The sequence below is a fragment of the Nuphar pumila genome, chromosome 7 (genome assembly GCF_984573655.1).
Source record: "Nuphar pumila chromosome 7, dmNupPumi1.hap1.1, whole genome shotgun sequence".
Lineage (NCBI taxonomy): Eukaryota > Viridiplantae > Streptophyta > Magnoliopsida > Nymphaeales > Nymphaeaceae > Nuphar > Nuphar pumila.
The window spans coordinates 128,405,258-128,432,196 of record NC_143255.1 but is presented as its reverse complement, the minus strand read 5'-3'; the positions used below and the strand labels follow the sequence as shown (position 1 = coordinate 128,432,196).

General features: G+C 36.0%; 1 protein-coding gene across 1 annotated transcript; it reads right to left on the bottom strand.

Moving 5' to 3' along the window:
* Window positions 1-428: 428 nt before the first annotated feature.
* LOC149833470 (putative protein S-acyltransferase 7) lies at window positions 429-15,563 on the bottom strand. Its single transcript, XM_090012853.1, has 5 exons — window positions 15,217-15,563; window positions 10,540-10,719; window positions 2,155-2,451; window positions 1,334-1,567; window positions 429-1,230 (listed from the first exon to the last, which is right to left on the bottom strand). The coding sequence occupies exons 1-5, from the start codon at window positions 15,304-15,306 to the stop codon at window positions 751-753; spliced, it is 1,281 nt and encodes a 426-aa protein (XP_089868979.1). The 5' UTR covers window positions 15,307-15,563; the 3' UTR covers window positions 429-750.
* Between the last annotated feature and the right edge of the window lie 11,376 nt (window positions 15,564-26,939).

Below are 26,939 nucleotides of genomic sequence, written 5' to 3'. Positions count from 1 at the left end.
GATCATGATCGTGGTCACATTTCATGTGATTCCAATCATACCAAACTTGAAAAATGGCTTGCCACATCATACCTATGCACCCGTATGTCTCGAGTACTAGACTTGATCCCCTGTAAATCTCCAAGGAAATGGAGATCATAAGAGCTGAAATTTATGTGAATACATCAAAAGCACTATGATGGAACCTGAATTAACTCAAATAACGGTTTTTACCAATAAGCTAGCAAAGGTCGGTGAGCAATTGAAGTTATTGATCCAAATGTCCAAGTTCGCAATTAGAAGCAGCCAAAATAACTCGACCGTGACTCAGATCATCAACTCAGAAAGACTTCCCCAAGCCTACAGACATGGAGTCTTTTATAGGTATATGAGATCCAGCAATCCCCTGAACATATTCAGAAAACAAAAGCCAATATGCTCCACGCCCATAAATCAAAGCATTGATATTGATTTAAAAAAGCCACTCAAAAACCAAATTTATACACTAACCAAATCAACAAATGTTAACACCACCACAAATCGCGAAAAGACCAATCTAGGACTCATTGATGTACACTAATATCCCAACCAGTTTACCAAGAGGTGCTACCCCTTCTACAACACAATGAACCAACCCAACCTTGCAGACAAACAAGTTAGACAGGTAAATAAAATATTACCAGTCGCCTCGTGGGGACTAGAAAGTGCTGGGTCAGTGAACAATCAACTACCAGCATGTTCATTCTTTACAACCCTGCAGCAGGGTGGACATCAGTTTGGCTCACCAACCCTGGCTGCCAAGGCTAAGACTTCAGGTGATATCTCCTGACTTCCACTCTTTCGGACCCAGCTAGAACGTCTTGAATGTGTTACAGCACGGCCCTCCAGGCCTGCTGCTGGAAGTGCAGTCCGGTTGAAATCAGGAGATGACATGCCACCAAGAGTGTCCTTGCTCTCTGAACCGTCAGTACCAAACCTCCTCTCAAAATCAGTTATCCTTCCGCCAACATCATTCCATCCAGGCTTGCCACCCATCTCAATGTCACCAACTGACTTCCCCATGTTGGGGCTAACGAAACCAGCTTCAGCTAGCGCTGGCTGCATGTCTGCCTCCAACTGCACCCTTGCCCTAAATTTATTCTTAGAAGGAACTATTTTTGAGAAGAAAATTTCCTTGAAATTCTCCACCAACCCTCTGTTATAAGGGTTAGCTCGCATGTCATATCGATATCTAAAGTTTTCATAAGTCGTCTGAAAGGAAAAAATAAAGCAAAATCAGAGGTTGATCTTTAGATGAAATTTACTTCTATTTTTTATCTTTGCTGAAACAAAAACAATGGCAAAGACAAATTACCTGGTTTGTGCTAATAAGGTACAAATGGAAAATGCTAAGGCCACCCACAAACCATACAGCTATGAAAGTATAGACAATCAACACAATTGAAGCAGGTGTTTTAACCATCGCCTTCCAAATGCTGATCTCTTCGGCATCCATGATCCTCTTAATATACACCCAGCAAAACGCAAAGACATATACACATAGCATGGTTGTGGAGAAAACAAACATGAAGAAAAACCGATAGTTTCTCTGCATGAAATCCATTACAGCGGCACAGAGTTAAGCATGCAATTTTGGGCAACATTTTATGTGTATATCAAACACTATGAATACCATCCAGAATATAAATCAATGACAAACTATTAATATTGGATATCTGTATAAAAGATCATAAAGAAACATATACAGCTGATATGGAAACATTGGTCTACGAGAAATTGGAATAGTTCTTGCACAGAGGACTTCAAGCAGATTTTTAAGGATTAAGACACTTATACGTCATTTTGGTTCAGGGTAGAGAAAAAGGAAAATATAACTGTCAAGAGACAAAAGTCTTGAGAGTTGAGACAGGGACTTGTTAATGAGAATAAAGTCTAAAGCATGTCACATCCCAGAACGACATCAGCCAGGGATTATATGACTTGGCACTCCAAAAATAAAGGAGTACACTGAAGAAAGCCAGAAATATTTTATCTTCTCCCTGACCAACATTGCTGCTAGCAATCAATTCATCTCAAAACAGCACATCTACTAGATCAAGTTCCAGTAAAGATGCCTAAGATACACGGAAGTAGTAAACTACAGAATAAAGGCCAGGAGCACTCAAAGATATTTACCAGCCCGATGCATTGCCCAACCCAAGGACAATGGTGGTCGAAACGCTCCACACAGTTATTGCAGATTGAACAGTGGGAGCAGCGAGGAGGGCGATATAGCATACAGGTATCACAGTATTTGACCTTTACAGTGATGCCATTTACAACCACATCCCTCACGCGAGGTAGACGCAGCTGTGGGGTTTGGCCAGCTCCAACTTCAATATTGGCATCGAAGCCTTCCAGTTCTGGAGGATGGGTATTTCGAGGTATTATACCAGGATCCCTACCAGAAGTTAGAAGGAGAAGACATAAAATCTGCAAAAAAAACACAAAAACCAAATTATAAAATATCAACTCTGAAAAAAGATATAGACCCCATAAAGCTTATCAACAATGATTGAAAATTTATCTATCCAAGCACTCAAACCGTTCAAGCTCAAGGAAGCACAGTCTTAATACACATCATAACTACAGATTCTCTCAGACAGTTGTTATTTGAGTATAAGGAAACAATTAGTACTGTCAGATTTAACAAAAATGAATCACAAGAATGTTGGAAAAAAAAATGACATTCCAGTACAAATGTAATGGCAGGAAAGAGATTCTACAATCACATGCATCAGCCATCTACCTGTTTTGAATGTTTTATTTCAACTGAAGATTAATCATCATGTGAACAAAGTAGTCATTGGTGTCTTCAAAGCATAGTCACAAATATCGGTATCGGCTATATCTCGGCGAGGCTATTTCTTGTGATATTATTGGTTTGGTGATAAATCTCGAAAAAATCTCGGGACTTAAAAAATAAAAAAATAACAAAAAAAGTAAGAACATTTCAGGTTTAGACAAAAAAATACATAAATAATAAAAGAAATAAGTAAAAGAAAAAAGAAAAACATATTTAAAATATAAAAATAAATAAAAAGTAAAACTAATTGATAATATCGCAATATATATAAATTTCCGATATTTAGAAAATATCACGATATTTCACATTTAATATCATTTTCCCATCATATCGCAATATTTTCAAAATATAGCTGATATCTCTGACTATGGTTCAAAGTTCAAACTGTAGTTACCAGGGTCATGGTTATGAATCATACGTTGCAAGGTCCAAAGTTCTTTGGATTATAAAGGATGTCAGTTTGATTAAAAAGTGGAGCCATAGGTTGCAGGCGACAGCCCTAAATAGAGAAGCTTTTTAAGAATGGTTCAAAGTTCAAACCAACTAACCCATATTGACATGCAAAATATCTACCCATAATCCCATCTCTTGTTACACAAAATGGTATGGTAGAGAGTTGTCAGTCGAGGAACCGGGAGCGGGAAGCGATTTGGGAAGTGGGAGTGGGAAGCGAGGCAATTCTAAAATTTTAAGAAGCAGAAAGCACAGGATGACGTAGAAGCAAACCAGGAATCGTCTCGAAAGTGACCAATGAAGCGAACAAGAAACGAATTAGGATTCGAAGGGGGAATGAAAAAGGAAGCGACCTAGGATTCAAGTGAAAAGTGAATAGAAATCGAAAGGGAAGCAAAAATGTAATTATATTTTTTCTAATTTACCAAAATATAAGATTTATGTTATATAACTCAGAAATAGTCAACCAGAAATATGAATTATATAACTCAAAAATATAACTTAGAAACATAACTCAGAAACAGCCAACCAGAAATATAACTCAAAAACAGTCAAACAGATTATATATGAATTACACACATACATAAATATATATAAAAATGAAATACACAAACACGAAATATATATAATATACATATTATAATAACTGAAATACAGAATATATAAAATAACTGAAACACAAGATTACCAGTTATATATATAACTGAAAAACATAAACTATAGCAAAAACATGAAGACCGACAGAGAGAAACAGGAATAAGAAGAAAAAACAGAAAGAAGAAGGAAAAACAAGAAGAAAAAAAAAAGAGAACGAAAAAATAGGAAGAAGAAGAAAAAAACAAAAAAGAAGGAAAAACAGAAAAAAGAAGAAAAAAATAAAAAAGAAGGAAAAACAGAAAAAAGAAGAAAAAAAGGAAAAAAGAAGGAAAAAAAAGAAAAAAGGGTATTTCTTTTTATTTTTTGGGGTAAAATTTATATTTTTAAGGAATAAACTGGAAGCTCAGGCTTCCCATTTAGGGTGAAGCATGCTTCCCCACATGTTTCAAAAGTGTTGTGTTTCGTGCTTCTGAAGAGCGTTTTGGGGAAGCACGCTTCCCCAATCCTATAGGCACTTCTAGTAACCTTGGTATGGCACTTAAAGTCTAATGTTGTAGGTTTCTAACATCTTTATTCTTGAGCTATCATAGGCTTAGGCTTGGTGTGCCTATATATATATATATATATATATATATATAATCACATCATACCCAATAAAGGGTATTTATGTAATTCTGCCCAATAGGGCATTTTAGTCTTTTTTTACTTTTCTTTTATTTTTCCTTTTCTTATTTTTATTTTTATTTTTTCTTGATTGTAAATGCATTAAATTCATTGCATTGGGGGTCCCAACTAAGAGTCATTGGACCCCCAACGGTCACAAATGTGATCGTTGGGGGGCCCAACAAGTCCTTGTTGGGCCTCCCAATGCTCTCTCTCTCTCTCACTCTTCTCTCCCTCTCTCCTCTGCTTATAAATAGAGGGGTAATCCCCTATGTAACTTATGGCTTTTGAGCCCTCATTCAATAAAGAATATTCATTTTTTATGTTTTGCCTCTTTGAAGGCTTCTCGTGTTATCCATTAGTGGACTATTTCTTTATTCCCCATTGTGGGTTCATATTTTTCCATTGTTGGACCTTGTGAATGCATTAAGCATTCTTGTTATTCATTTTCGCCCACTTTCTTACATGGTATCAGCGCCACGAAATTCTTAGATCTTGAAAAGCTTCTGCCTCGATTTTCATGCTTCATTTGCAAAGGTGTGTTATCACCTTGTTCTTGCAAGGAGTGTTTTCTTACTTGGCTAGGTGTGCTTCATCACTTACCAAAAGAGTGCTTTATCACGTCTCTATCGGCTACAAGAGGATTTGGTTGGAAAGAAGGACTGGAGCAACATTGTTGTATTGTATTCTCTCTTTTCTCCTTGGGGTTACTTGGCATGTATTTTTTTACATTTTTCAAGTATTTAGCCCATGCATTACGCATGAGAAAAACACTTGTTTTTTGTCATTGTATATATATATATAATCATGTATGATTAAAATAAAAAACAAAAATGTCTGTTTTTTGAAATTTTTAGTATTTTTAATCATCGTTGAACTTGTTTTAAGGAAATAAATATATATATATATATATATATATATATATATATATATATATATCATGTTTAAATCTAGAAGCTTTTTTAATATATATATGCATATATATAATCATGAATTATTAATTCTAGATGGTTCGTCAATCATATTATTATCTTAAAAATTTGATAATGATGTCTTATTTCATAGAATATATACATGCTTAAACTTGCATATATACTTAAACTTGATTGGAAGCATGTCTTTTGTATGAGACATGTGGTTTTAATTTTTGCATGAATGCTTTTGATCTCTCTATGAGAATGTATGCATTTGGTCTCTCATATGGTTTCTTTTATCTATACACATGATTTTGTTCTTTGTTAAACTCTCTTATGTCATCTTTTGAAAATATGTAATTTTGTATTACAATTGATAGCGTTAAGATGTTTCCCTCAAAATTCAAAGCTAAAAATATTCTCGATGCTTGAGAATGATCCTAGTTTTTTGTTCATCTCTAGTTTGTTTGTTTGTTTTAAATGCATTTTTGTTCTCTAAAAAAAATGTGTCAAAATAGATTGCATTATGATTGGTATAATTTCATAGCCTCTATATAAATTATCTTTCAAATATTCGTGATTGATAATAATTGTGTTATAAAAGGTTCTTCTGAAAACTTCTTGTGTGGGCTCTATCCCACTTTAATAAGATATATTTTCTCTTTTGTGTGTGCACCTTTTGAGTATTTGAGAGTCTGTTGTATGAACTATTGTGTTCATTAAGAGAGATCTTTTGTGAGCTTCCTCTTCTTACACGATATAGAAACTTCATATGCATTATTTGCTTAATATTTCATATTGTGTTTATTGCATAATAAGACTTTATGGTATAAATGTCTTCATTTTTAAAGAATTGATCATGTTAAGCATGATTCGTATTTATGCAAAATTGTTGTCATAAGGCATATTGTTGTGATTGATTATTTACCAATATTGGATCTTTGATTTGATTTTTCAAATCGGCCCTCTTTATAAAATCACCTATTTGGAAAATGATTTCCTTAAGTATTTATTGCCTTCTTACGGCATTTATATTGACCATCACAGGTTGTTATTTAATGCATCACTTTTTGGCCTTGTTATTACAGAGATGTTTGTTGGGGTGAGTTATGTGCACCTTGTGTTATGTCATTTTAGATTGTCAACTTGTAGTTTGACTCTAAATGACATATTATGTGATCTTTGATTATGAGTGTGTCACTCGTTTGTTTTTTGTCATTGATTTTATTATGGATGTTCTTAATTATGTATACCTGTGATGGATGTCTAAGGTTTTGAAACTATAGTGTTTCAAGGTTTATTAAAAAATTGATATCCTTTCTGTTAAATGTTTTTCATTACAAGCCTTCTTGCCTCAAGTGTCTTCTCCTCTTATGCCTCTTATCTAAGTGTCATCATATGTAGACAAGAATTTTTTGTTCATACCTTCGTGTGTGTTAGCCCATTGTTGGCTTTGTTCTCTTATTCTAGTAGCTGAACACACTTGTTTTGAGCGTCATTATATGTAGACAAGGCTTGTTGTTTCACACTAGTGTGTGTGATGTTAGCTCATGGTTGGCTTTTGTGTCCTTGTTCTAGTCGTTGATACACTCATTTCAAGTGTCATTTTATGTAGACAAGAGATGTGTTGTCACGTCTTCGTGTGTGTTTTAGCACATGGTTGGCTTTGTACTCTTGTTCTAGTAGCTGAACATACTTGATTTAGAGTGTCATTATATGTAGACAAGAGATGTTTATTCATATTTTTATGTGTCTTTTTAGTTCATGGTTGGCTTTTGTACTCTTGTTCTAGTCGTTGATAAACTCATTTCAAGTATTATTATATGTAGACAAAAAGTGTTTATACACACCTTTGTGTATGTCTTTGGCCTTTAGTGACATTATATTTATATTCTTGTTCTAGTCACTTATACACTTGATTTGGGGTTTTGGAGGTCTAATGAGATGATTGCTTGTAGTAGGATGAACTATTGTTGAGATTTGCAAAATTCTGTATTTATAAAAAAAATTAACTTGGTTTTGATTTGCATGTATCATCCCATTTATCATATGGGATTTCCTTCTAAATGAGTTTTTCCTTAATCCTTACTACTTGCAAAAAAAAATATTTATCGATAAAAAGATCATATCATTGATACGCATATTTGAAAATCAATTTTACATTTTTGGTATTTACCCTATAGGGAATTCAGGCGCTTTGCATATTAAGTGTTTATGGTTTTCAGCCACTTAGTGAGCTTTTGTATTTGAGTGAGAAATTCCTCAATGTGTAAGGTTCTCTACTCAAATAACATTCATTCTTTTGGGAGCCTTTGTGCTCACCCTTGCTCAATAGATTCAATCTTTTGCATTTCAAGTGTTCTCTTTGTACCTTTGTGTACTTTTTATTCAAGTGTTCTTGGTGTGTCGTTGTACACGTAGCCCTTTGTGGAGCTTGTGCTTGTAGTGCACATCTTTGAAGATAACATTCATTCTTGACTCTTGGGTGGATGTCTTTATTATACTTAAATCATGTTTTTGCAAGTTCACACATGACATTTGTTGGCATAGACTTTCTTCTCTCTAAGATGTGTGAGAAATCATTAACTCATCTTTTATTGATAAAATGTCTCCCTATTATTGATTTGTGTGCGTTAAACATGATTTCTTCCATGTGCTCTTGTACACATTCCCTCAGAGCAATTACTTCTTGTGCTATGTCACATGGGTGCGGGTGCGGGTGCGGGTGCGGGGGTGCGGCACTTTCAAAAAACTTGGGTGCGGGGGTGCGGCAAAAAAAAAAAAAAAAATATATATATATATATATATATATATATATATATATATATATATATATATATATATATATAATATTTATAATATAAAATTTGTGCAGGGGAGGGGTCAAGCTGATGAGTTGTGAAGCCTGATTTAGAGTTTTTGCCCTTGCAGAAAGGGGGGTCCGGGGGCTCCCCCCGGTGCAGGTCCCGCTGCGCGGTCAGCGGGCGGGGGTCCAGGGGAGCCGCCCTTGGTGTGGATCCCTGGGGGGCAGCGCCCCTGAGAACAATTTTTTTTAATAAAAAAAAATAAAAAATTAGACAAAATGACCCTGGGTGCGGTCAACGCACCCAGGTTCGGGTTGATCGCACTCGCGTCGACACGGGTGTGACACCCTGCTAGCCGAATCCCCGTGACATAGTTCTTGTGTGAACATTGTCTTCTTAAAGATATTTCTAATACATGAAACCTTTCTAAAAGAGTCTTATTTGATTTTAATACAAATCTCATATTTTGTGTCTTTGTGCACTTGTGAGTGTTCTCCGTGTTCTTTTGTGCACACACTTCTTACTTCCAAGTATTGATAAATTCCTTTGTGATTATTTATTGGGCCTTTGTGCACATATCTTTCTTCAAGAACATAGTGAGTTTTATCAATATTGTATTTAAAATTAATTCTTTTTTTTTGCATTGAAATGCGTTGAATATCTTTTGAATCGTTATTTTTTTTATGAATCGTATGTTCTTCTTGATGAATGTTATGGTCTCTTGATTCATTTTATTTGATATATTTATTTGATTGAGATACAAAGATACTTTTTACTTAGAGCTTTTTGGCTTGTTCCATAGGATCTTCAAGATGAGATGAAAGAAGTACCTATGATACATCATGGAAGGAGCTTGAGGATGATCATTAAAAACAGTTAAAGGCTGACATTTGCAAAGTTTTTCCATGTGCTATAAAAACGATGGCTCCCATTGAAGACTTTTAAAGACTTGGAATCCTCCTTTTGTATCTCCAAACTTTTCGTTATCCCCACGTAAAGTTTGAGGAGGGGTGTTAAAATATATATATATATATATATATATATATATATATATATATATATATATATATATATATATATATATATATATCATACCCAATAAAGGGTATTTCTGTAATTCTGCCCAATAGGGGCATTTTAGTTTTTTTTACTTTTCTTTTATTTTTCCTTTTCTTATTTTTATTTTTCTTTTTTCTTGATTGTAAATGCATTAAATGCATTGCATTGGGGGTCCCAACTAAGAGTCGTTGAACAAATGTGACCGTTGGGGGGCCAACGAGTCCTTGTTGGGCCTCCCAATGCCCTCTCTCTCACTCTTCTCTCCCTCTCTCCTTTGCTTATAAATAGAGGGGTAATCCCCTATGTAACTTATGGCTTTTTAAGCCCTCATTCAATAAAGAATATTTATTTTTTATGGTTTGCCTCTTTGAAGGCTTCTTGTGTTGTCCCTTAGTGGACCATTTCTTTATTCCCCATTGTGGGTTCGTATTTGTCCATTGTTGGACCTTTTGAATGCATTAAGCATTCTTGTTATTCATTTTCGCCCACTTTCTTACAATATATATATATATATATATAGTGAGAGAGAGAGGGAGTAGCTGCCAGCGGGAGCCAACTCCCCAATGTCGTCCATCGCTGATGATGAACGGTGTGGATGCACCCTGTGCGTGCACAAAAACATTTAGCTAAAAGTCGCATTTTCACGAATTTGACACGTGTTGGCTCACGTTGACAGCTACTATACCAAAAGTGCCAGATTCCTTTAGAGCCAAAATACTATCTATGCATGTTTAAGAGGGACAGCTAGAAACAGCCAGGCGCATCAAGGTATGTTAAAATGGCAACAGTAAAGACTCTGTATAGTATATTTTTCATCGGAATCCATCATGATAAATGTCTATTTGTAAGCACGTGTACATATAAGTTCATTTATGTACATAAAAACATGCAGTGGGTGGTTACCACAAATGCCATTTGACATGTCTAGACTGCCCTTGATCTGAGATTTATAAACTCGAAAAAGAAAAGGGAATATCAGGACGAGTTCAGTGACCTAGTGCTCTGCTGAAGTAAATCAAACTAGTTTCACAACTTATACTGCCCGTCATGCCACATCTCATAGATCCAAATGCATAAGCACAAGCCAAAATGTTTTGGTGATAACTACTAACGCAATCTTATATCAGATGAGAATGAAGCTGAGGAAGTAAAATAGTATGCTAGTGACAATAATTTGTCTCATCAAAGGAAAAGGAAGAAAGAAGGGCATCAGTCAACTACTCACATATACTGTGAACACAACAGCTACTATGATTATTGATCTCCCATGTCCTTGAAAATCATCCATTAACTTTCTTGCAACCAACACACAGAAGATAACCACAGGAGCAGCAATGAGGAATATGGTTAAAAACAGCGATCTTACATCTGGTCCAAAAATGAATCTGCCCTTAAGAAAAAATATCTGCAGAAAAGATGAAGATCATATCAGAATAATGACTGGTTTCAGCTTGAACCAAAGGGACATGGTCCAAACCCATCAAGGAACAAATTTGAGAAATGAAGAACATGCTCCAAGCAACCACTTTCATATGTAGAAACCAATTATAAGAGTAAAACCAACTGGATAGCAGTACCATGAAAGTGCAACATAATGATGAAGAAAGGAATGATGCCAGGAACAATTATTCAGTGAAAAGAGTAAGATATGCCATAACTGTCAAATGCTTTCAAGCTATGATTGAAGTGTTTGCCTTGAACTGAGAGCTAAAAAGCCGTTTGATGAAAGAAGAATTAAAAAAAATACGTATGAAAAACTTGAAAATCATTCATCACAGGTTTGTACAATGGTTCTCACTCTCCAAATCTCTGTAACTGATGCATAGTCACAAACTTATAAAATGCAAAACTGCACCAACCTCCTTGTCCAATTAATGCCCCTGGTTATGACGACCAGGAAAAACCCAATGGTCAGTTGAAAACATCCAATCAAAAATTAGTTCTTGCAGCTATCCGTCTTCTATTAAACCTGTTAACTATTAACGCAGATGATCCTTTCATAGAGTCGTACTATAAATTAGGGTTTCAAGTTAGTACTAACAGTAGTAAAAAAGGACTTCACCACAAATTCAATGGGAAGGGAGATCAAGAATCAATTTGATGAATGCTCCCCAATGTTGTAAAAAGAATATCGGAACCATTATAGAAAGGGCTAGCGATATGGGTGTAACGTACCGTATGGTACCACAGTGTATCCTATCGTAAGATACAAGCTCCATTTTAAAAATTACAAAAACTCAAACAAATAGACAAAATATCAGAAAAAAAAAAACTAAGACAAATATATGATGCAATAAAAATTCAAAATTATGCATTATGATAGATTAAACATAGATATGCAGTACTTAAACATATGTAATGATATGCAATAACTAACAAAACAAAATATTTACCATTAAGAGCTACATTAAATCAAAAGAAAAAAAAAACAATTCAAATCTCCAAAATTTTGTCGATCACATAAAAAACAATAGTAAAATAGTTGTATTATACGATACAGTATGACACATCACTATATTGTACAATACAGGCTGATACAGTTTGATGATCTGAACCTCGCAATACTTGATATAGTTTCATATCAGTCTGAGGCTGATATAGCAACATAGCATATCATATTGTAAGATACGATACAATACTGATCATGCTGATGTTCCAAACAGCTTGAAACTAATTACAAGGAATGCCAATGGACATAACAAACCTTGTTAAAGATGATGCATCCTTTGATCTTACTTGTGGATATGTTGGATTATTGTTTGGGTGGGAATATATTGATCATCATATCCTTCAAGCATAAGCAGGCACCAGTGTTGTGCAAGATTCCCAACAACTATAGCCACTCGCCATAGAGTGGTTACAATTCCCATAAACCTTTGAACCTAAGTCACACGGACTAAGCATAAGCAAGCACCAGTGTTGTGCAAGCTTCCCAACAACTATAGCCACTCGCCATAGAGTGGTTACAATTCCCATAAACCTTTGAACCTAAGTCACACGGACTCGGCTAAAAGGTCGACGCACCCGCATCGACACGCCCCGACACGGGTGCGGACACGGGTGTGACTTTGGACAGTCAACTAAGTGTCATACTCGGCGCACCGGGGCCGAGTCCATCCACATTTTGGACTCGGTCAACTTTGACCGAGTCTATTTTTGTCCATTTATTAAAATTAATTCGGACACAGGTTGGGCCCGGATCCGGACCCGACCCGGATCCAAGATGGTATCACACTCACAAGCTTCTTTATGTGTTATATTTTGGTAAGTTTGTGTTGTTACTTCAATAGAATTACTTTTTTATTTTTGCTTTAAAATTTACAATCTTATTATTGTTATATATATTTATATATATATATATATAGCCGTGTCCCCGTGTCTAAAATTTTTTAAATTGCTCCGCACCCGTGTCGCACCCGTACCCGCACCCACGTGACATAGCTTTGAACCAATGGATAGGTTTGCAGATGTGTCATTTGGTCATAAACACCAACTACACCAAACGAAGACAACCAGCGATCCATGTGAAAAGCAAGTTCACTAGGACAATGATATTGTATTGTTACGGCTGATCAGCAATCCAGCCGTCCCAGCCCAACCAGGTTTCTTGAATAGGCCGAGCCTGGTTCCATCAATTTTTTTAGAGGACAATTGCCCACCAATTTGGCCCATCGGCCAAAAGTGGACCAGGCCAGCCACCATTTCAGAGAGAGAGAGAGAGGGGGGGGGGGCTTTCTGGTTGTTGAATCATCGAAAAAAAATGCTCTGCTGATGTTTGCCCATCACTGGAACAAGGCCTCACTCGTCCATCGGGGAAGGTAAACTAATAAGGGTTAGAGGGGGTTACCGTTGTACCAGGTTAGGTAGCATCTTTTTTTTCTATTCTTTATTTAATTTACAAGTTAGACCACTCATGTTAGCCAGTGGCGCAGGCTGTATCTGGCCCATAAAAATCCATGTTGGCCTAGCCCATGCCCAGCCTGGTGCCCACCCCAAATGTTTTTTGGCTACTCCATTGAAGCTAATTGCAGTTGTATCTTTCTTCAGCTATAGCTCATGTCACAAACATTGCTGATAATTTTATAAATTGGGTCTATTTGCAACATTGTGACCATGTTTTTTTCAAAAAAAAAAAAACCAAGATACTCCTTTCAAAGCATATCCCAAGAACAATATTAGTGACGGAGATTATAGTTTTATCATTTTTCATGGGTATTTTAGAGTTCAAAGTTAGATTTCCTTAATTTCCACACTTATTTATTATTTTATGATGCCCACAAGGGCTCCGCTCATCTGGTAGCAGCGACTTGTGAATGCCACCAAGTTGACAGGACATCACAAGTTCAAAACCCACGGCTGGCTTCCCTTGCCGCGAGGCCGAAACTGGGTGTACTCCCCGGTGGGCAGCCAATGTGCAGTCGGTAATGGGAGGGGTTTTCCACTTGGACTTTCCAAAAAAATATATTCTCTCATGATTCTAAACAAACTGCTGTGGCCATTGTTGATCCCCCTTCTCTATACACAAGTTAAATTTTCTTCACAATGGTACTAGGCCATGAGCATGCCCAAGGACCCCAAATAAGCTAAAGTATCCTACATCAGAGGCACAGTTTGTGGAATAACAAATCATTTCCAGCAACCCCTGTCAAATTCAATTACTATCTACCAAACTCGAGCAAGAACACCCATACAAGTCACTTACCATGCATGATCACCACTCGGCCTATTTAAAACACATCAATGCAGATCAGATCTGCAAGACTGAAACACCCAGAGTAGTTTGCTAGCTATGCCTTTCACCCTTTTATGTGGTGAATGCCAAGGACTTATTAAGTAGGCAGTCGCTGCAACCTATAACACATGGGCAGCCAGTGTTTCCTTTTGTACCCAATAATAATGACTACTATTCAAAATAAAAGACAGCAAGCAAACACCAAAGGTTCCTCACCCTCATGCATGCATAAATACCATATATAGAATCGATATCCGACTAGATTATCATCAAACTCCTTTTTTATGTGCTTTTTGAAGTGGATATGCAACCTAAACATTTGGTAACAATATCCATTTAGTGATAGTTTAGTTGTATATTTTATTTTTCAGGTGTATATATTCAGCCATGACCCTCTTTACAAAAATTTTGATGTCATGCCACAAATACCTACATACAAGTCCACCCATAGAACTCATAAGTCCTCCAATTATGGAATACAATTAAAGAAACACCGCTCTACGGTAAAGCAATTATAAACCCGTAAGAAACAATCAAACAACTCTAGTATTCCATTAGCAAGTCTGCAACAACATCTAATCTCCATATAAAAGAATCTATAGGCACTCCCCTAATAACAAGACCGACACCACCATGCCCAAGGAATATCCAACCTATCTATTCTCCATCCAAACGGTAAATTATTTCAATGTCCATCTAAAAAATACACATAACCACAACAATAAAAAAAACAAATATATCCTACCAATATGACAAAAAAAATACAATTCACTTCCTAATCATATACTCTGAAAGACGTTCCATTCCAAACCTAAACACTCCCTTAAAGTCCGAAAAAGGCATCAAAATAAAGCAGAATTAGCTCCTTTCTACTAAACAAAATCTCACAACATCCATACCATGTTGCCCAAAACTGGACGCCACAAATTAGATCGCATTAATCAAAGGAAGAACGAAGACTAACACTCCCAAATAAACAGAAATTCAAAACCCTAGAAGCTCAACCACCAAAAAACCCAAAACGCTATCGAATTCCAAGCAAAAAACAAGCAGATAGCTGCAATCACGCATCGAAAAACAGGTTCCTGACCCAAATACCAAACCAGAAAAAAATCGACACCCTAAAAAATCACCGAAATAGAGAAAGAAGGAAGCCGGAATCGAACTCACGTTGCTGCCCTTCCACGCCTGGTAAACCATCGGCGCTTGGCCAGCGCCACTGCCATCGTCGCCGGCGTTAGGCGGGGGGACGACGTACATATCTCCGATCTCTCTCCGGGAAATGTAGGGCAGAGTCGCCGGAATCCGGTGGAAGAATCGAACGGAAACCAGAGGGCGACAAGATGGCGAAAAATAGGAAGAGAGCACAGGCTCTAGATTTCCGGCGACTGGATCAGGCCGTCGATCGGCCGTAGACTGTCGGATAGGCGGATTCGGGAGAACGGGAGTGTACGGAAACGGGAAGGCGACGCCATACGCCGTGAAAGAACAGCGCTCGTTTTTCTTCCCACTTTGTATTTTTGCTCTACCTTAACTGACTTTTTCAGAGTGCGAGTCTATAGCCACTCGGATTTGGCCGGATCGTATCGGATTGGTCTTAGGTGAGAACCGGGTCGGATCAGTGTCTCAACTGGGCTAGGGCTTCGACTCGATCAGATAGACCAAGTCTAGGCTTCCACGTTCTAGCGTTGTTCATGGGTGGGGACTTGGTTGAGACAAACTGGTCCCTGAGCCAATTCCTGAATGGAAGGGTTCTGCTGGAATGTTGGTCTCTAAGTGAACGAAACATTTGTTAGAGCTTTTTTTTTTTTTTTTTTGAAAGGCAAGCAGACTCAACGATGTATACAACTATACCATTGGGGTTAATGCACAATCTTCTTGGTTACCGACTCTTGATTTTGACTCGGATTGTCAACCGATTCGGGGTGTTTCATACTGTATTAGTTGGCAGCTTTTGTCAGGCAACTATCCCTCCCCTAATTTTCGGATCACGTTGCATACATTTTCAAAGTGTCATTTTCTCATTTCTTTCTCTCTCTAAATTGTTTCCCACATAAGCATTTAAACAAAGAAAAAAGTGAAAACCACCACGTGAACATTTAAAAATTGAGAAAAAAAAGAGAAAGTGAGAAAAAACTGAAGTTAAGTAATTTATTATTGACTCAAATAATTGCTAAAACATTGACATATGGGGTCATGACAGTGAACCGGGTCGAGGTACAAGGTCTTCACCCATACCCCCCGTCTCAAAATTCGGTTCTTCATCCTGCACAGGTTTTTATTTTAACCTTCATCCTCGTTTCATGTCCTCCATCCCCAGTTCAAACGGTGCGGGGCCCCGTTTATCCCCGATCCACTGCGATCCCTAAAAAGCATTTTAGTTATTTTACTAAACAGAATCGGGGTGAGGGAAAGCATAAGTTCATCCCTACATAGGTTTTAATTTTAACCTTCATCTCTGCCTCCATCCCCGGTCTAAATGGGGTGAGGCAGGGCAGTACCCGTTTCCCTCGGTCTACTGCTGTGGTCCTTCAATGGGGCAGTACAGTCTGTGCCCTAAAGTCATGCGGATGGCATGGCGACAAATGTTCAAAATTGCAACTTATGGGCCATCGGAACATTAAACACTACGCAAAAAACATAAAATAGCTATATTCTAACAATATTATACCGATATAAACACAAATATTTCAATAAATTTAGTCTAATTTGATATCATGTTGTTTTGAAATGTATATGATATATAGTTTGGGCGTTTAAAATGGTGCCTAATAACATTTTCTTTTTTAATAGTAATGATACGGTGTTTTCCATAACACTCGAGTTGTCATTCACTTTAAATATGCATGCAGCTTACTTAAATGGTAATTGCATGCTTTTTAAATTTTAATTAAAAAGCAAAGGGAGCATTTAAGATAATGTTTACTTTCTTAAATGCCTTTTTATATCTTTTACACACATGCATGCATGGATCTCTCTTTCACACATGGGGTGGATGATAGCATGTGAGCACATGCATCTATGTCCATGACCAATGTTGTCAGTATTAGTATCGGCCTTGAATCATTGGGCTGCCCATTCAGCTGTATCGGCTGATACCGATACCCAGCTGAATTATTCTGTATCAGTCTAAGAATAATAAAAAAATATTAAGTATTAATCATAACATGACACATGTTAAAACCATTAAAATAATTTAAGAATAATATTAAAAAATATTTTTAGTATTTTTTATATTTATTAAAAATTAGTCATGGCATTGGATAGAAATGGTTGGAGGAGAAGGATTCATGTGAAAGACCCACAATGATTTTCTTTTTTGGTTCATATCGCCGACCCCAATTGTTTTGGGATGAAGGCATAGTTGTAGTTGTAGTTGTTGTTGTATTAAAAATTAGCCAAATCAACCCTAGAGCATATCAAAATTCCACTGATACGATTCGTATTGGCCGATAAGCACCGATACTGATAACATTGTGTAAGATACCTCTTAGTTTGTTTGTGTTACAAAAGTTCTTATATCAGGAGAGATATTAGGAATTACAACATTTACATAGTCAAACGAGGCTTAAATCTGTTGTATTTCTTTTCAGTATAATGCGTGAAGCTATTTTTATTTTTTTTAATTTGTTGTGCAATAAAAGTTTTATATTTTTTAATGAACTTTTGTAAACTGATGTAGGTGTACCCAGTTAGGTGTTAGCCAAACTGGTGCAGGGTGCACATAGGGAGTAACAAAAAGAGGGAGACTTTTCTTTAAAAAAAGTGAGTTTCTATTTTTTAAGACAAAAGGTCGTTGAACATAGTTCCATGTGCACACATGCTATCATCATGTCTTATGTAAGAGAGAGATTTAAAAAAGTAAAATCTATATTAAATTTTTAATTTTTTTTTTGTAATAAAAAATTGAAAAACATGCAACAACCATTTAAGTAAATTGCATGTATATTTAAAGCACAACACAATTGTTGGATCTCATAAGATCCAACAACTATAGGTGCTCCGGAAGGACTGTATCATTGTTAATTCTTTAATATTTTGAAAATATCACCTAAATGTGTGAAACCAACTTATGGTGCCTTCAATGGCACACTTAAGAGAAAAAGAAAAAACTTTGGCAAGAGTGTTTATGTTCGATTCAAAGACCTATGTGATATTTTGAAGCATCGATTTGATAGTGCCTTCAAGGGCACAATACAAAAAAGGACTTTTCGTGTGAGTAATATTGGTAGTCCTTTCTCTCTAACACACATCTAGCTGATCTACTGACTAATCCTAGAGTCATAGACTTCCCTATTTTCTTTTTAGTGACCTTCGTGCCCTTTCATATTTTTTTACGGCCGTCAATGGGTCAGGTCTACCGGGACACGCCAATATAATTAATTATCAGGTTCGGTTTTTGCCAGACAAGAATGGAATCTTAAATCTGAACCTGGATAATTTCATAAAATTTTATTTAAAAAAATATATAAAATATTTGGGTCGGGTTTGGTACCCGACAAAAAAATGGGACCGGTTGAATACTGGGCAAAAATCAAGACCCAAATCCGTCTCACATTGCTTGGATTGGGTTCAGGTTGACCTGGATATTATTCGGGTCGGCAATTTGATTGCCTATATCCAGGAATTTAGGTTCGGGTCAGGTTGGGTACCCGTTACAAAACTGACCCATTGACAGCCCCGAGTCATGTATGACTCTCAACCAATTAATAGAATTTGAACCCTAAACCTAGGGGTAGGCAACGAACTGGCACGGCCCGCTAATGAATAGGGCAGACCAGGCAAGGCTGTGCCCGATCAAACTTGGCCCAACGAGCTGGTTCATAAGCCCAGTTTGGGCCAGCCCCTTGCGAAAAGTCCGGTCCACAGCCCGCCAATTGGCCTGTGGGCTGGGCTGCACTGTCTCTGTCATTCCTCACTCATAGCCTCACACACACATATCCACACGCACACACACACCCAGCCCCTAAATCTTAAAAGTTAAAGGTCTGGGCTGGTCCATGTCAGTCTGCGGCCCAGCCCAGGTCCGGCTCATGCTGGGCCGCCAGGCCCATTGCCCACATCCACCTAAACCTACCCAAGCTCTAACTGGCTCATTTACAAAATAATTTTTTTCATTTATTTCAATTATTTCTTGTGCCTGTTAATTTCCTGATTCTTCATGCATTTTCTTTCAATTCCTAGCTTTAATTAGATATTATTAGATAGCTTCATAGTTGGTTAGTTTTTTTTTCTCGTATGTCAAGAAACCAATTTACATCATGTTACCTTTCTCTTCAATTAAATTTCTCAGGAAACTTTACAACTCAACTTGCAGAGTCTTGTAAGTGTGGCCACTGTTAACCGACATCCTGAGTGCCAAGTCACCTAACTGGCATGAAGTGTAGCTCATTAATTCAGTTATTGCTAATCAAAGCACCAATGTACACATGTCTAAAATACAAGCATAATAATACATGTTGTAGGCACACCCACAGTATACTGACCATCTAAGGACCAAAGTCATCGAATTGATGTGATGTGTAGCTGCTAAAACAATGTGTTTGTACTTTGGTTATAGATAATCAAGCCTCAAGAGTCATTTATTGGTAAAACTGTGGAATACCTGTTGTAAGATTGGTCACAGTAAACTGACCATCACTTTTGTAATTCCTTGGATTTTTAAAACAAAATTTGGTTAAAAATTTTTGAATCTTTTTAGTGAAATTTATAAAATATTTTAACAGTAAAAATAAATGATAATTAATTATCGGTTTTAAAAAATGCCTAGCAAGTCACAAGTGAAAGACAAAGTACTCATTGACTAACAAAGTATTTTATTTATCAAAATAAGTTATTTATTAAAGACATCATTGCTTAAAAAAATAATATTCTATAAAATTGATTTTTATAAATAAAATATTTAACACAATCTCAAGAAACTCTAAAACTCAATGCCGCCATTCTTCATATATCACATCGTAGGTTCAGTACTTATATCTCCCATAAAATAGGGTCAAAACCATTGTTGGTTTGGTAGAAAAGTATTTTATTTCAAAGTGTAACACTTAAAAATACGAAGAGCTTCTTAAGGTTGCAGTTAGAAACAATGGCACTCAAGTCTCTACAACTTAGCATATAATATTAAAGCCTATTATGGGTCACGGTTGAAATATCATAGTTCAAGTTTTCATGACTTGGAAAATTAGTATCCCCCGAATCCAAGCAAGAACTCTGCGAGCTTAGCTTAGCCATGTGAATACAACATGGGTCCTTTGATCGATTGATCCATCAGTGTATCGATAACAACACTTTTCGCAAGGTTATACATGGGTCATTATAACAATGCACATTCATTCATTCATCATTGAACCTATAACTAATACATTGTTTCGATATTAACCGTTCACCCTCTGGTACGCGGGAGAAGCGTGTCTTCGACATCAACGCGACATTTTAGAGGTTTATTATGTTATGTATTTTATATACCACAGATGCTTGATGACCCTATCCAAGTTGAGGCGGTAGTCAAAGCATATATCGAGAGAGCCCTACCATGTTGGTTTGGATGCATTTTTCTACTGCAGTAGCAGAGTTTAATCCCTAGATCTTAAGGATAACCTGACCTCCAAACCTCCTAAGTGACAGGTCCCTTAAACTTTTTGGTTTATAACATAATACATGTCACTTGCGGTTGTACCATCACTATCATGCTACGGTGATTGTAAGTCCTGAAGGGGTTCGACGACATAATCTTTCTTATTAAGATGTTGAGTACCACATAAGCAATCCAACCAGTGTATTCTACACCAAGGGAATATGTACCCCAAACCTTACTCAGTATTCTGAAGCACGGGCAGCCCATGTGGTCTAGGGACTACCGTTATGATTTATTCATATGCATGAAAGACTTTGTTCTTGGCATCTATGACCTTCACGAGCGCTTCACCTCTTTTGGGTAGACAACCAACTCTAGCACAATGATTCTTACGAGTCTTATTGTATAATAATATTTTACATAGGCATGCATACGATTCTTTTGAATTGACTGCTCGACGTACACAGCCGCAACGAGCACTGGCCTAGTCAAGGTGCAACAATTACTCTGCTACAACAACTGTTATGAATATGGTGCCCTTGAAGACAAAAGTAGAGCGAGCCGTCCAGATAGGGTTCCAACAACGGGGGCATCATCGTGCCATTCATACTAACTCAAACAAGTATTTTGTCAAAAAAGTTGGTAATACTTTCTATGTTTGACGAAGAAAACATGGAATTCCTTTTTACTATGGAAAGTAATTTTGTAAGAATTTTGGCAATACTTCTTTTGTTTAACGGAGAAAGCGATACAATCTTTTAAGCTCAATGAGCATTCTTTCAAAAAAATTGGCACCACCTCCTCTTTTTGATGAAGAAAGTGATGCGCACTATTAAGCTCGGTGAACATCCTTTCAGAAATTTGGCAGCACCTCTTCTTTTTTATGGAGAAAGCGCTACGCTTATTTGGGGATAGATGCACACCGTTGTGCATACTTTACATCTACCATGATTTATTAGAAACCTAGACCTTAGTTAGGCCATATGCAAGTGACTTAGATGTTTACGTAAAAGCAGTTTTGTGCAAATAGCAAAACCTTTCCAATAAGGGTTTCTTTGTCAAACAACATCTTTAACGAGGATGAGTATTTGAAATCGCATTTGGTGATATAAAGTAGATCTATATTTGTACACTTACTTATACACAATTATATATATAATAAAAGTAGTAGCCTCTACACAATATAATGCGACGATAAATTAAAAGCATATGTAAGGCCTGACGAGTGAAACCAGACCAAATAACTTGCAGAAAGTATGAGCCTTGGCACTGTTTGGCACAACAATAATCTTAAATGCATAAAAAAATATGTATATATTATGAAAAGCATGAGCCTTGGCATCATTCGACGTAAAAACAATCTCAAATGCATAAGCAAAAGCGTATATATTATAGAAAATAAGAGTCTTAGCACCGTTCAATGCGATGGCAATCTTAAATTCATAAGCAAATACGTCTATATTGCAGAAAGCAAGACTTTGGCACTATTTGTTGCACAAACATATTAAATCTAGGTGGTGGTGCTTCAACGAGGTAGTTAAGACACTCCTAGGTCATGGCCGACACATCCTTTACATCTAGTACGGTCACAACCAAGAGTGTCTCTTGCAAAACTCAACGGTGCTGCGATACAATGAGGTTTAGATCAAAATCAGATTGGACCTAGTTTAGGTTCAACTGGATTCAAACCTACCTCAAGTGGGCTACACTACATCAGATGAATTGGACCTAGTCAAGGGAATGGTAGAGGAGGTCAAGCAGTTAGGGCTAAGAGGTTTTATCCCAACTGGGTTCGGTCTAGGTCAAGTGGGTCCAAGCTTACCTCAAGTAAGCTCAGTCTAGGTGAAGTGGGTCTGACCAAGGTGATCATGCATATATTTTGCATCTTATACATATATTTTTATGCATGATCTAACAAAAAATTGCATTGAAAACTCATTTTTATTAGTGTTGTTGAGAAACTGCTTTGAAATTCAAAATAAAAATAAAATCATATTTTTAAACCTTTCCCTGCATGTTTTAGTATTTTGATTAGTTTAGGATTCTTTAATTTATAGTTTAATTAGTTTAGAAATTGCTAACTAGTATTTTACCTTGTTTAGAATTGTCATTTTATGAAACACATTTTTCTAGAAGTATTTTTTTTAAAAATTTGAAAACTAATTAGAGTTTTCTGAAAAAAAACATGCGACCTAATTTTTTTTAGTATAAAAAGTATTTTTCCAGCCATAGGGGGATCTCCCTTTTGAGAAAAAAAATATGATCTCCTTCTCCCTCTCTCTCTTCTCTTCCTCCTCCTTTTCGTTCCTAATTGGTTCTCCCTTTTGCTCTTCCTCTTTCTCCCCCATTCTCTTCTTGCTTCTAATCCCTTCTGGCACTGGTTCTTCTTGTTTCCATCGTCAGAGGCACATGCAACTCAGAGGAAAGGTCATTTCTTCTTCTCAACCTTTTCATCAGAGGCGAATCATGAGGTTTTCTTCTTCTCCCTCGTCTCCTCATAGATTATTATTATTTAGCTTTTATTTATCTCATAAAATACATGCATCATATTTCATCATGACATATAGCATAGGTTAATCTTCATATACTTGTTGCATTTAGTTTAGATTGCTTGCTTTTATTCATTGCAAAAAGAAAAAAAATATGTATAGATATCATATCTAGCATTGTATATAGCGTAGTTTAGCTTTTTTTTGTCGTGTCATTGCATGCAAGCTAACATAGATCGTTAGTTGTAGAATAGTTTCTTTTTATGATTTTCATGATTTTAAGATAGTTAAGGTTTAAATTTAGTGTAGAATTAATTCAAAACAGGTTAATTATTTTCAATATTTATTATATTAATTATTTAGATTAAAATAAATTAGCTGATTTAGGGTTTTTATAATCTTCTTATTTTTTGTCAATTATTTGCGAATATTTTCTATTTATTTTCAGTATTAGAATAGTTTGGTTAGTCTTTAATTCATGTTCTTGATATTTGTTAATTGCTTTAGTTAGTTTTGTTTAATTAAATAGTTTAAATTAGAAATTGGTAGAATAAATAATTAGCTATTTTAATTCTTTTAATTAAGCTAAATAGATTAAATTTAATTTCTGTATTTATAAGTAGTTATACTTAATATTTAGTTCCAAAATTTTTAATTTCAGCACTTAGATTAGAAATTAGGTGTTTAAATTATTAATTATCATTTTTAATTAATTAGATTAAATTTAGGCGAATTAGATAATATTGAATTTGATAGTTAATTCATTATTTTAATTTCATATTTTATTTTGGTTTCATGTTAATTAAATCAGTATTGTGTTAATAAATTCATTAGATCAATTGCAAATAGTTTAGCATAATTAGTTTAGAATAAAATAGTTTAGACGAACCATCCTTATTCTCAATTATCAATTTTTTTATATAGCTTAGTTAATATTAATATTCTTTTCATCATGTGTTGATGTAGCTTAATAATACTTTTGTTTGGTACACATCAATAGTTTGTTTTAATTTTAATATGGCAAATAAGTTTAATTAGTTGTTAAAAATCATAGCCAATTCTTGCTTGTTAATTGCTTTAAAAAATAGTTAGTTAAATAAGATAGTATAGTTAGTTAGTTTTCATTGTTATTTCAATTTTGGTTATTAGTTTATTTGTTAATAACGGATAACAAGTGTTAATTAGTTATATTATTAATTGAATAGTTAGGTTTTTTATTAGTTAGATTCTTGCCATACGGTTAGTGCCTTTTTGTTTTATTTGTTTTCTTTATTTATTAGTTGTTAGTTTGTTATTCACTTTTGTCGTTTAGCTAGTTTGCCATTTAGTATATTAGTTAGTTTGTTTGTTTTTTTTTAGTTACTCATTCTTAAATAGTTCAAATCTTGATTTTTGTTAGCTTGATTTCTTGATTTTTTTTATAGATAATTAGTTTCAAGATTACATAGTTTGTTAATTAGTTTGTTATTTAGTTAGTGTAGTTTGTTACATGTTAGTTATTTATTACAAGTTTGTTATAGTTTGTTAGATTAGTTTCTTGCTTTTCTTATTTGAAATATTAGATTTTGGTATAGTTTCTTTGCGTTGTTCTGATCATTTTGTGTTTCTGTTTTGCAGGGAAGCGGTCGAACGTGGGAAAGGCCCTCAAAAGTACTCTTGAAGAGCCCTTTGAGGTCCCTCAAAGGTCTCTAAAAGGCCCCTCAAAGAGCTCTTATCAAGTGAGTAAAGAGTAAATGAGCCTACAAATCAAATACTAGTAGCCTTTATAAGCCTGTTGGTTCAACTGAAGCATTCAAAGTGAAGCAGTGAAGATCAAAGGGACTAAAGCTCAAGCAACTAAAGACCCCTTTTTATTTTCTTTTAGATTAGGTTTATTTATTTCATTAATTTGAGTTTGTAAAAGGCCTGTAATTATTTATTATTCTTGTAAGTCCTCCGCAGAGGGTTGCACTTTCATTTTAATTAATTAGTTATTTTTATTTTTTTTAAGACAATAAAGTTTGTTCTTGTGTGGAATACAAAGTTTTCTCCCATTCCCTGAGTTTGACCCAGACTCCACCCGAGTGTGAGCCGGTTTTTATTATTTGGTATATAGCTTTCACAAAACATTTTTATCAAAAATATCTTTTCAAAAATTTATTTTATAAAACTTACACCAAATTTTTGGCACTGTTGTCGGAGAACGGCGATTGAAATGAGTATTCATTTTATTGCCTCTTGTGTGTTCTCATTTTATTTAGGATTGTTAGTTTTCTTTCTTTTATTTATCTAGGTTGCTAGTTTATTTTTCTACTCATTAATTAGGATTGTTAGTTTATTTTTGTCATTAGGATTTATAGAACCATGTTGCTTGTGAGCCCTACAGACCAACTTACTTTTCCTGCATCCCACCTAGTAGGTTATCCCTTAGTTGGTGATTGTGCACGATTGGTACCGTGCACATAGTTTGCTTTTTGTAAAATATTTGTTTAGGTGTAAGTGTGTGGTGTGTGTTTCCCGCTTTATTTATTTATTTTATTTTGCTTGCTTCATGGTTTGTGTGGTTGATCACGTGTGCATGCTAGGTTTAGGTAAAACACCTTGCTTTAGGATGGTTGCTACACCAATCTACCCTCAGATGTATGCAAGGGAGACACTTGCCTGACCCCGATCTTGTTGAGCTAGTAGAGGACCCCAAGTCTATCATTAGGAGAGCTCGTTGATCCGGCCCCATGGTAGAGGATCAGTAGTTGACATGTCCCCTCCAAGAGTATTTCATTCTCACTGAATACACTCCCGCCAACTGCACCACTAGACCCGTTGTAGGAGAAAACCAGTTCAAGATCAAGGCCAATATTATCCAGATGTTAATTTCTTTTTACGGTCTTAGTAACGAGGACCCCTATCATCATCTTGATGATTTTTTTTAGATCTACTCGATAGTGTGGATCAATAATTTTGAAGATAATGCATTAAGGTTGGCCTTGTTCCCATTCTCCCTTAAGGACAAAGCCAAGCACTAGTTGAAGGCTTTAGACACGGTCTACATTACTACTTGAGAATGAATGTAAAGAGAGTTTCTCAAGAAATACTTCACACTTGGTAAGATAAATTAGTTTCAAAATGTCATCACCAGTTTTTCTCAAATTGAGAGAGAACAATTTCATGAGACATGGCAGAGGATAAAAGACCTTTTTCGAAAGTATCCCCACCACCAAGTGCCCCGTTGGCAACTGGTGTAGTACTTTTACGATGGGTTGACCGAGAAAAATCATTAGATGGTTGATGCATCATGTGGAGCACTTTTATATTAAAGAGTGAGGATAAAAAATGGGTCCTGTTTGAGACCCTTAGCGAGACTTTGATACACCATGCTTCGGCCTCACATTTTAAGAGGGCTGCACTTGCTCATGATGGAGTGAAGAAGGCTGGGATTTTTGAGATAAAGACACACCTTAAGTTGCAAAACAAGGTTGACATGGTGACCTAGAAATTAGATCAGTTATTGTCAAATCCCTTACCAGTCGTGCAGATGTGCGCGTTGTGTGATAGCCCAGCACACCATGTTTTTTACTGCCCCATGGCACTGCAATACCCTAAGTTTATCCAGAAGTAAGCTCAGGTGGCGTAAGGTTTTGCTAAACTTGTGCTCAATCCTTCTTCCAACACTTATAACCGAGGTTGGCGAAACTATCTCAATTTCTCATAAAGGAGTCTACAACAACAACCCCACATCCCTTCGCAGAACCAACCTAGGCAAGGCAGTTATGCACTTGGTTTTCAGAGATCTAGCTACATTTCAGCCCAACCATCATTTAGTCAGCCTCCATCGTAGGCGCCTTCTTCTA

What these genes read in the sequence shown, in the direction of transcription:
- LOC149833470 (XM_090012853.1), bottom strand. Translation starts at nt 15,306, where the DNA reads ATGTACGTCGTCCCCCCGCCTAACGCCGGCGACGATGGCAGTGGCGCT. An exon ending in AGGCGTGGAAGGGCAGCAAC is followed by an intron (nt 10,720 to 15,216) that starts GTGAGTTCGATT and finishes TCTTTTCTGCAG; the next exon opens with ATATTTTTTCTTAAGGGCAG. An exon ending in CTGTTGTGTTCACAGTATAT is followed by an intron (nt 2,452 to 10,539) that starts GTGAGTAGTTGA and finishes TTTTTTTTGCAG; the next exon opens with ATTTTATGTCTTCTCCTTCT.